This window comes from Mustela lutreola, chromosome 2 (assembly GCF_030435805.1).
Source record: "Mustela lutreola isolate mMusLut2 chromosome 2, mMusLut2.pri, whole genome shotgun sequence".
Lineage (NCBI taxonomy): Eukaryota > Metazoa > Chordata > Mammalia > Carnivora > Mustelidae > Mustela > Mustela lutreola.
In genome coordinates this window covers 116,037,957-116,049,514 of record NC_081291.1, presented here as the reverse complement: position 1 = coordinate 116,049,514, position 11,558 = coordinate 116,037,957, and the positions used below count along the sequence as shown (strand labels likewise).

The 11,558-nt window shown below is 46.6% G+C and overlaps 1 protein-coding gene across 1 annotated transcript in view; it reads right to left on the bottom strand.

Annotated features, from left to right (window-relative positions):
• The window catches only part of ETV5 (ETS variant transcription factor 5), a 58,143-nt gene extending 52,715 nt beyond the window's left edge, over positions 1-5,428 (bottom strand). The window contains exons 1-5 of the mRNA XM_059163211.1: positions 5,255-5,428; positions 1,853-1,971; positions 1,634-1,721; positions 1,454-1,501; positions 1,311-1,361 (exon numbers count right to left, since the gene is read on the bottom strand). Of these exons, the coding sequence (XP_059019194.1) occupies positions 1,311-1,361; positions 1,454-1,501; positions 1,634-1,721; positions 1,853-1,897 (232 nt within the window). The 5' untranslated portion in view covers positions 1,898-1,971; positions 5,255-5,428. The remainder of the gene's footprint in view (positions 1-1,310; positions 1,362-1,453; positions 1,502-1,633; positions 1,722-1,852; positions 1,972-5,254) is intronic.
• Between the last annotated feature and the right edge of the window lie 6,130 nt (positions 5,429-11,558).

The window sequence follows — 11,558 nt, the reverse complement described above, 5'->3', positions numbered from 1 at the left end:
AGCAATCAAAGGGCAATAATTAACATGCATGCCCCTTCCTATAGTAAAACTATAGCGAGTTCTGACATCGCTAAGGTAAGTATGCATCTGTGGGCTAGAGTTTACTCCCTTTTAAATTTCATGGAATTGTGCCTTGAACAGGGTGCATTAGAGAATGTTTAGCTGGTACCTCTGGTCTTTTATCCAATAATTTCGAATAGCCAGCTTTTTTTTGTTCTTTTTGGATACAAAGAACCCTCTCTCTCTCATGGCATTTACACACATATACACACATAAACACACACACACACACACACACACACACAAACAAAGCAGGGAAGAATTTGTTGGTACAAAATGAGAAATCGAATCCTTGCCTGGCTCAGGTGCTTGCTATTATAAACTATGACTAAGAGACATGAATTTCTCTATGATGCAACCCTCAAGAGAGGCAGCATTTTCTCCAGGCCTCTCTTTAAACCTGCTCACTCGCCAGTGACTAATGCTCTCTAGAGCTGCCCTGTGCTGCTCACATTTCATCAGCTGGCTTTGTCCTTGATAGCTCTGCCTGGACCATAAAAGCTCCCAAACCTGTTGAGGACAGCCCGGAAAGATCAGCACAAAGCTAACCATGCCCTTGCCAGCACCGAGAACCATCTTTTGAGCTTCCCACTGCGTTTATTAACACAATGATAGGGGCCCTTCACGAACATTCGAAGAGTAAGTTTAGACTCCTCTCTGAAAGATAAGTCCTGAACTACACGAAAAATAAGAGTCAATCAGGTCACACTGTGACCACCCTGTGTCAACTTAGAAGTAGAAACAAAATTGACAACATGTTGGGTGAGGCCACAATTAACTGGAATCTTCCATTAACTATTTTCTGCACCTTTAAAAGAGAAAAAAATGTCAGACTCATGATCTGCATCAAGGAATTAATTTATAAAACAAACCAAAAAAAAAAAAAAAAAAAAAAAACCACCATAAAATAATGTCTGGTTAATGGATGTTAAGTCCAACATCTTATTTATATGATATCAGTTGATTGATAATTCTGAGCTTGAAGGCTTGCAATATTCTTAGGTAAAAAGAAATTTAAGTGAAATTATGTTCAGTAAATCTTATCTGCAAAGGAATAAAAGCATTTTAGAAATAACTCCAATAAGGAATGAAACAAAAGTTTTGGGGGTTAACTCTGAATTATTAAAAGAAACTAAATGCATCCCACTGTCCAAATACGCTGGCAATGGCTGAAAAGAGTCTTCCAGACATGGATGTTCCAAGACCAAACGTTTTCGGAACAAACGTGCCACCCCCAAAAAGGTACTTACAGTTATCAGACTGGAAATCTGGGACAAATTGTTCATCATCAGGAACTTGTGCTGGAAAAGAGATTTTTATTTTAGACATTAAGTTTTATTACAAAGCACAGCGAAATGTTTTATATGGAAAATCGGACAGCCAAGAAACTTGCCTTCAGCTAACCAAGCCTCTTGAAGTTGACTGAGATCCTGAAACAACTCTGGAATTGAAAACAGAAGACACCAGAATGAGAACTCCTGTGCTGGGGAGAACAGGGAGGGTGAGTCTACATGTGGCTCTCACAGGGGACCATTTGAAGAAGCCACAGACCAAAGGGAAAAAGCTTCGCTACCTTCAGAATCATGGGCCAGATCCGTGTCCAAAAACTTCCTCTTTCTGTCAATCACAGGCCGTCCTCTACATTCCTCTGATCGAGATTTCTGAAAGAGGCCAAGACACGGTGAAGGCTCAAGGGTAATAAAGGGGTCAAAGGGGATTGTGCTACTAAACCAATGAGAAGACTCATATTCGAAGAGAGAGAACAAAACAAACCAAAGCCACATCAACTTACCCCTGGGACCATAAAAGGGACTTGCTGATCATAAAACCCATCCATGGTGTTTCCAATGCCTCGAATATCACTTTGAAAGGTTTCAGCATTGAGTACTTTCTGGGGGGAAAGGGGTCCTCCTGTAATAGGAATTTGGGAGATTTTAACAGAGGGGGAAAAGGAGAAATGAAGTAATTTTTACTGCTCTTTTTGTAGGGCCTGTGCAAAATCACTACCTTTCTCTGAGGTACTTAAAGCCCAGTCAGGGTGTAAGATTTACAGACTAAAGGTGTGCCTGATTAAGGGCATCATAAGTTCACAGTGTACTTAGTGTCAATCCATTTACCTAGCTGTCCTTCCCCCTCTCTCTAATCATTAACATCATAAGTTTGTTACTGTCTGTTCCCTATAAAAACCAAAACCAAAACTCGTTCTTGTCATTATAAAAGGGTGATTTCAAGTTTCTCCAGGGCATTTATAATGTTAGGTCTTTTTTTTTTTTTTAAGAGATAATTTAATTTTTGACAGTACAGTGACAGGAAGTAGAAAAATGGGTTTAAGCCTTCCAAATTATTGGCAATTAAAAATTTGACATACATAGTGTTTCTAAAAGTAGTTTGTAGGTCAGTGATAAGATACCATATATAGTTCCAGGCATATATTGATCAGAGATATATTAATCTTCACACAACACTCTTTTAAATCCTAATTCTTCTGTTCAAACAGATCTAGTGTCTGTAATGTCACAAATATTCCTATGGCAACTTACAGAGATTATCTGTGATATCACCAACTTCTAAAATAAATAAAATAGCCATGAAAAGTAATGAATCAAGGAAACTAAATTCCAACACACAGATTTTAAATATATCTCTACCAGAGATCTTAAAAAAGCATTAAAAGCAAAAGATCCATGTACAGAAAATTTAGTTTGTTTCTTAGAGTGAAGTCAATTTTCCCCAAACTTGCAAAAAAATATTAAAACTTAATTCAGCACTGTCAAGTCTTAGGCCTGGGAAGACAGGTTGAAGGTCAATATGGGAAGGAGGGAAAGTTATCTTTTATCTTTTCTTTTTTTTTTTTTTAAAGATTTTATTTATTTATTTGACCAACAGAGATCACAAGTAGGTAGAGTGGCAGGCAGAGAGAGACAGGGGAAGCAGGATCCCTGCTGAGCAGAGAGCCAATCTCAGGTCCATCCCAGGACCCTGAGATCATGACCTGAGCCAAAGGCAGAGGCTTCACCCACTGAGCCACCCAGGCGCCCCAGGAGGGAACGTTTTCTAATTTCAGAGGAATAAATAACAATTTTAGGTAGGTACCACCTTTGTTTCATTCTCCAAATAGAAATGCGGTTAAATCAACAAAATGGAGAAAACAGTAATTTCATTTACGCAGCTCTAAACAAAGCAAAATGTTTGCAGATAATTCTTTTGTTTACCTTGTGTACAAATTTTAAATAGGGAACTTTCTCTCAGTGGGCAATTCCACGCAACTTGTTTTTCTTAAGTGAGCAAGATACAAGAAAACCCTTCATGGTCCTCTCAGCACTCTGGCCCAACTACTCAGAAATTTTCAAAGTCAAAGAGAAAGAGGGAGAGGAGCAAAACTGTACACAGTCCATAATTTCCTAGAAAAACACTCCCGCTGGCATGCCTGCATGCCTTCCAAACAGCGCTAAACGTTCCGAATAAAGCCTCTTTCTCAAATGTCACTAACCCATACACAAAATCTGAGAAACGTCGGCAGTGAGTTGAGGGCCATGAAAATGAGTCCTCTGTAGACTTCAAAATCTGTCAGATTAAATCGTGACCTTAGAATTTATGTCAGTGTCTATAGGGGAAAAGGCACAACGGAGAAGAGATCGGAGAGGGACATATTTCCGAGTCTCACGATGAAATACGTTGCAAGATATCTCACCACGAAGAGCAATAATACCTTTTTTAAAAATGAAATAAAAGAAAGAAACTGCCATAAGCGAACCAGGGAGGGGCATCGAGAATTTTTAAAGCAGCTCTCAGAGTTCAAGGGCTAGAAAAATCTTGTTCGAAGTATAATTTTTTGTAAAGCCTTAGGGGAGTTTAAACCACTTCCTTTGTGGTCCCCCCTTCCCGGTGCCCCCAGGAAAACTTTAACACGGCGCAGCGCCGAGATCGAGGCCCCTCCCCCGCGGCGCGCAGCGGGCCTGGTTTTATGAATGGAAGAGCGAGCCGCGGCCGCCACATCAGGTAAAGGCTGTAACTGGATCCCTCGCGCTGGGCCCCATTCACAAAACAAGACACACTTCCACCCAATTCCCAGCCTTCCCCATTCATGAAAACTCCTTTGGATGAGCCCCCGCCCCCACTTCCAACGCACGCCCAGCCTCCGACGCAGGCCCCTCACCCCCAGCGATTTAGGAAGAAAGCTCAATGCTTCATTCACAAAAAGGAAAAGAAAAAAAAAAAAAAAAAGCCGCAGGGAGCAGCGAGCCAACGAAAGAAACCCGCTTCATTCATAAAGTCATCCACATTCATAAAACCGAGCCGCGGCGCCGGGCGCTACCAACCACCCGCAACGGCCCCCCGGCCCCAGACCCCCAAACATCCAAACAGCTCTTCTTGGCACTCCTCCTCAGCCAGGAGTTCGGTTCCCCCCAGAGGTCTCCTCTCCTCTGAAAATGCGGACAGATCCCTAATCCAGCGAGAGGCTCCAGCATCTCTCCACCCCCACCCCGCACCCGCTCCCCCCCCCCCCCACTATCCTCAGGCCGCTGCACTGATGCTCCCCGATTTCTCGAGAACCGCGATGCAGCCTGACGCCCTCAGGCTGCTGGGGGTGGGAGTTGGGGGATTGAGTGTCCACTTTCCACAATCTGAAACTTGCAAGGCCTGCATAAGTTCCTGGCCAACCCTCAAACCCTCAGGCTGCACATGCCTGTGTCATTTAACCCTTCCTGGTACTTTGGGGGGCATCACCTCTCAAATATTCCCCTTCAAGCTGCTTCCCGCCCCCTCCTCCCCACCAGAAAAGCTTCGCCGGGCGTCTCTTCTCGCGAGCCTCCAAGTCTTCTCCGGGCTCTCAGACCTCCAGAGATTGCAAAGCCCCGCAACTCAGCGTCCCTCCCCCGCCCATCCCCACCCGAGAGCCCCAGCACCTCGCGCCCGGGCGCGCCTCCTCGTGACGTGCGGAAACCCGCTCTCCGAACGCTCCGGAACCGTTAGCCACCCCCACCCTACGCCTCCCAAGAACCGAACCGAAGCGAGCCACGGGAGGAGGGGGCAGCCCGCTCGGGGGTGGGGGTGGAGAGCTCAGTCCAGATAGAAAGTACACCCGGACTTTGAAGATTCTGAATCAGCCAGTGAATTCTCGCCAGCTGGGCCCTTCGGACCCGTTACTGGACACCCCCTTCGATGCCCCCCTGCTTCCTCGACGCCCCCTCACCTGAGGCAGCCGCTCTCCTCCCGTTGCAGCGGCCCCGGGGCGCAGGCGCGCTCACGCACGCGCGCACCGGGCCTGGGCGCCTGGGCGAATGGCTGGGCCGAACCGCTCCGGGGACGCTGAACCGCTCTGCGCACCAGCGGCTGGACTCTGCGCCGCAGCTGCCAACCAGGCTGGAGCGCTGGCCCGGCCCCCCGGGGCGTGCTGCTCCGCCTGCCGCCATTGGCCAGCAGTCCTAGCTCAGCCTGGTTCTCATTGGCCCGAGGCAGCTCCTCCGCCTGTCTATCACGTCTTGTTTACCCTCTCTGCGGGCAAATCCAGCCAAGCCGCCCCATCAACTACAGCCCCCATTGGTCAATAACGCGTCCCTCTCCGCCCCCTCAGGGGTCTGTTTTACATAATTTATGCACCGGGGGCCACTGGCCAATCAGCGCAGGCTTGTTTATATAATGAATGTAAGGACGTTTTTCATTCATAAAAAACGCGACCTGAAGGGGAAGCTTAGCTGAGTCAGTGAAGCACTTAAAGGGGACGAAGCCGCGAAAAGTCGCGTTTACTTCCCTCCTCACAGCTCTCCCAACTTTTCACCGAGGCTTCCTTCCCACGTCTCCATTCACCCCTGCTTCTCGCCCCCAACCCCCGCCCCGCAAGGCCACTGCTAGGATGGGCCACTGGGCGCCAGACGTTCGCAGCTGCAGCACCAAAGTTATCATTTTAGAATTCAGGCGAGAGAAATTCGTCATTCCACCCAGAAAGAAACTCGCTGACCGACCTGGGCGTTTGGCCCACAGAAACACAGAAAACGGAAACCAAGCCCTCTAATCTTAGGTACCTTTAAGAGAGGCCTTAATTTCTTTTAACCAGGTTTCCAGTGGGGAGAAATAAGCAGTATCTCCCTTTAAAATCTGAGCTCTCAAACAGATTTTAGTTACTATTTTATTCTGGCAAGGCCTAAGGCCCAAACAAATTCCGTTTGCTCCCCCTGTTTAATTGCAGTTTACAACGTCCGCCAGAGTGGGTTCTGGACCCGAGATGAGATGAGAGAGGGTCGGAGCTCAAAGAAATCCTCTCCGGGGATGGCACTAACCAGTCAACCGACCTAGAAACGTAAATCCCTCCGAAACCGGCCTGCAGAGTTAGACCGCCTGCTTCCCTTCCGGGACTGCTTGTTTTCCATTTAAGTATTGAATGCAAGATGGTGCATTTGCGAATTAGATCCCGTGCAGCTGGGAACGGCGAGAAGCTACTCTGCCTGCCAAACGATCGGGCACTAACTGCAATTGCTGAGATTCTTAACAGGGTGTTCCAGGAAACAAATAAATAAGCAATTCTCTCCCCACTCTGCTCCCTCTACCCCCTTCTGTGAAGGCGGGGCAGCTCTCTGCTCTCCCCTAGGATGCTGGGGTGCCCTGCCATTCACCCCGTGTGCCCGTGGAAGGGAGGAAAAACATCAAATGTTAGAGGAGAGCCCCTCCCCCAGTGAAGGGGGTCCCAGGGTAGCCAACTGTGGGGCTGCCACCACCCCTGCCTGGGGAATGCAATATGGATTTTTAGGGGGGAAATTTTTTAAAGTCAAAATTTGCCCACCTTCTTTTCTGTTTCTAGTTGTGTATCTTAAAGAGAGAAGCCACTTGTTTTGTCATTTATAGCCCAAGAAATGTTAGGGTACACCAAAGGAAACTGGAGTACACTGCTTGAGTCCTGGACCCAGCACTGGTCCTGTGAGAGCTATTGGTTCTGCAAGATACTTGGGGATAGCACAAGTTGATGGGTGGGAAGGTGCTCTGAATTTTCAACAAGCAGTTCCATGATATTTGATTTTCCAATAGAGTATTTTGCTTCTGACCCCAGCTCAAGGACAGTTTTTCCCTTAGAACCTCTATTCATTGCCAGGTAATGCTATTTCTGTTTGGTGGATGGAGATTTTACCCCACTCCTGTGCTGCCATGGGTTGCTAACTGCCCTGAGGGCCTTTTCTCTTCAGCTAGACTCCCCGCCCAGATTAGCTCTACATCCACTGCTCTAAGGCAGGCAGGCTCCAGAGACCCTATGTGGGAAAAATTGCATGTGTCTCAGTTGATCAGCAAATCACCAGGAAATATCATTTGAACCCCAAATAGTAGAGGACAGAACTGGCTGATGTCACAGGGAAGCAGATATTAGCTTGGTGTAGTATGAGGCAGGACTTTGGGATGTCTGGAGTGGCTCAGTGAAGGGACTGGGGTGGGGGGGGATGCAGATAGATGCTTGCAGGGAATTGTTCTAGCTCTAAGAGTCTATGATTCTGGAATTTGGAGCTTGGGTTGAACAGGGAGGTCCTTGGGGGCCCAGGCCCCATAGCTATAGTGTGAAACATGATGGTGTAACTCATGGTGACCGACTTTGGCAGGCTGCCTCCTAGGCCCAGAGTTGGTTCCTTTTTGTTTAGCATTTCTGATGTCTTTTCTCCATACCTATTCCTCCTTTCTGTCTGTTTCTCCTTCTTGGCGACTTATGTCCTCTGCTGCCATCCCCATTTTACTCCCCATCTTCTCCTGTTATCTGTACTTTATAAGAGTTCCTTTACTCTTAGGGGCCACCTGGGTGGCTCAGTCAGTTAAGGCTTTTGATCTTGGCTCAGGTCATGTTCTCAGTGTGGTGGGATTGAGCCCCGCATTGGGGCTCAAGAGTCTGCTTGTCCCTCTCCCTCTGCTCCTCACCACCCTCTACTTGCTTTCTCTCTCAAATAAATAAATAAAATCTTAAAAAAAAAAAAAGAGGTGTCAGTATTTAGAAGTTCTTTGTCTAATGAACAGACATTTCTGCAAAGAAGACATCCAGATGGCCAACAGACACATGAAAAAGTGCTCCACATCACTTAGCATCAGGGAAATACAAATCAAAACCACAATGAGATACCACCTCACACCAGTCAGAATGGCTAAAATTAACAAGTCAGGAAACGACAGATGCTGGCGAGGATGTGGAGAAAGGGGAACCCTCCTATGCTGTTGGTGGGAATGCAAGCTGGTACAACCATTCTGGAAAACAGTATGGAGGTTCCTCAAAAAGATGAAAATAGAGCTGCCCTACGACCCAGCAATTGCACTACTAGGTATTTACCCTAAAGATACAAAAGTGGTGATCCGAAGGGGCACGTGCACCCGAATGTTTATAGCAGCAATGTCCACAATAGCTGAACTATGGAAAGAACCTAGATGTCCATCAACAGATGAATGGATAAAGAAGATGTGGTATATATACACAATGGAATACTATGCAGCCAGCAAAAGAAATGAAATCTTGCCATTTGTGATGATGTGGATGGAACTAGAGGGTATTATGCTTAGGGAAATAAGTCAATCAGAGAAAGACAATTATCATTTGATCTCCCTGATTTGAGGAAGTTGAGAGGCAACATGGGGGTTTTGGATGGTAGGAAAGGAATAAATGGAACAAGATTGGATCGGGAGGGAGATAGCCCATAAGAGACTCTTAATCTCACAAAACAAACTGAGGGTTGCTGTGGGGAGTGGGGTAGAGAGAGGGTGGTTAGGTTATGGACATTGGGGAAGGTATGTGTTATGGTGAGTGCTGTGAAGTGTAAACCTGGAAATTCACAGACCTGTACCCCTGTTTAAAAAAAAAAGAAGTTCTTTGTCTAGTACATTGAGTCTTTCCTCCTTAGAACATCACTTACATTGAAGGTTTTGTCCAACGTATGTTCTAATGTACTGTTTCTTCTGTTCCAGGAGAGTAACAGGGCTGGAAAAGATACCAAAAAGAGTGACCAGTCCTCTGGAACACTCATCTAGTGTCAACCTAACTTTTGTCTTCTAGTGGTAGCAAAACTCATTTAATTACAACAGGATAGCTCACACCTTGTTGTTTGATATGCAGTATGTCTTCAGGGAAAGAACATGGAAGGATGGAAAAACAAGTTCCTTGCTCCAAGCCTGAAAACATGTTCCCTTAGAGGGCAGCTTTTAAAGTTTTCCCTAAAATCCCCAAAGCAGATTAAAGCGTGAGGCAGCCAACTCTGCCTCTAGCTGATCACCAAAATGGTGGCAGAAAATGTGGCAGCGTCCTGCTCCTGGTCCCTCACCTTGAGGGACTGCCTCCCATTCCTCTGTTAGAACTGTCCTGGTGAGTGTAGCCCTGGATGGAGGCTAGGGTGTGGGCTGCATGGACACATCCAGTATAATATGGAGGAAGAGATTTGAGGGCAATGTCAAAAAGGTAAGGAACTGTTCATTTGTTTGTTTTGTCTTCAAGGGAGAAATAAAGAACTCCATTTGGTTAGTATCTCTTCCTTTCTAAAATTTAGAAGTAAATACCCTAACAATGGAGAGAGAGAAAAGAAAATTTTTTAGATTCAATGTCTCTTTAAACAAACAGGGGCCATATTGCCTTCAGGGTTCCTTATAGCCGGAGAATAATAACAGCTGACATTTATTGAGTGCTTCATATGAGCCAGACACTTTCCCAAACCCTTCACACGTGTTAGCACATTTAGTCCCAACAACAGTCCTCTGAGGGAGGTACTATTATTACCACATCTACTTTTCACAGATGAAGGATTTTCAGCCTGGGAAAGTTCCATAAATCACTCCAGGTCACAGTATAAGCACCCAGTGAGAGAGAGAATGTCTCTAAGGGTCCCTCCAGAGCCCGCGGGTCCCCACTCTGCTGGGACACCTCAGCCCCAGGGAAGGACCTACAGGACCACAGCCAGAGCTGAGAGAGCATTTTGCTGCACCAGGTAGGTGAGGGGATATGCTTGTACTAACCCCCTTGACCTTCCTAGACCTTCATGGACCAGGAAGCCAAGAGAGATTAGGGAATTGGTCTAAGATCTAAGAGTAGGAGTTGAAGTCAGGAGCTGAATATAGATCTTGAACGGAGTCCTTGCTCTGAAACACTTCATGAAGTCTATGTTTCTGAAGTTTCCCTCTGGGTCTTTCCCTCATTTGCTTTAGGTGCTCTGGCTGCTTACTGATCACTCCCTCGGAGGTCCCAGTGCTTCCTTGGGGACTTGCTCCAGCAGCTCCCTCCTGACTACTACTACTACTACTTCTTGGTCATCGTCGTCGTCGTCTTCGTCTTCTTTAAAAGATTTTTATTTATTTATTTGACAGAGAGAGAGGGAACACAAGCAGGGGGAGTGGGAGAGGGAGAAGCAGGCTTCCTGCTGAGCAGGGAGCCTGATGTGGGGCTCAATCCCAGGATCCCAAGACCATGACCTGAGCCAAACGCAGACACTTAAAGACAGAGCCACTCTGACTTCTGAATTACACTCCTGGGCCAGCAAGACTTGGTGTTCAGTGAAGCCACTTTAGAAAGAGAATGGAAATTGCATTTACTGATCATCCGTCCCCTAGACGCCAAGCTAGGCGCTTTGTGTACGTTGTCTTAGTTAATACTCCCAATCCTCATCAGAGGGAGCAAGAACACCCAATTTGCAGCTGTGAAAACTGAGAGTCATAGCAAGAGATTAACAAATTTGTCTGAGCTGTCATAGTGAGGAAGGAACAAGCCAGGCCTCTGACCCACAAGCCAGGCCTAGTGGGACCTCACTCCTCTCCTGGCTCATTTCCTAAGCTTGAGAACATCCTCTCTCCTGCCTCCTTCTCCTAACTTTCAATTCTTAGATTTTAGAAAACATCTACTCTCCAGGAAACCTGGAGTGCATGTCATATTTAGATTCCTGATGGCTGAGGAATTCTTTTTCACTAATAAGATAGTGAAAATCTTTTCACTAATAAGATAGTGAAAATCTTCAGAAACTTCCTAGGACTCTCACAGCCTTCAGGGAGGAGTCCGGCTCTTTGGTGGGCTCTCTGCTGTATACAAGTGCCCCTGCTGTCTCTCCTGAGCCTCCTTGGCCCTCCGGTGGGACAGTCACAGCCCAACATCCTGCTCAACCCCCCAGGCCCAAGAAGGACTGCCTGTCCTCAAAGAAAGGAGCCCCACCAAGCTGCTGGAATTTGGGGGGGAATCCCGGGTCTTATCTTTAAAGTTTTCTTGCTCCTTTGCCGCCCTAGCGTGTCAGTCAGAACTTGTCTGCATGTTAAGAACATGCGTCTCCAGCAGCCCTTCATGGCTGCTGTAAATTGCTGCCTCTGATCCGTGAAGGGAAAGCAGCCAACCAAGTGAGATTGAATTGGGCGTAGAGAAAGGGTCCACGGGTTCTGGGTGAGAGCCACAAGGCCCCCTCCAATGAGGAAGTGGATGAACTTGAATGTGTCGACTTGGCAAAATCTATTTTGACCATTCAGAGTCCTCTTTTTGCTTCCTTTATGCCATTGTGGAGAGTTCCTTATGGCCA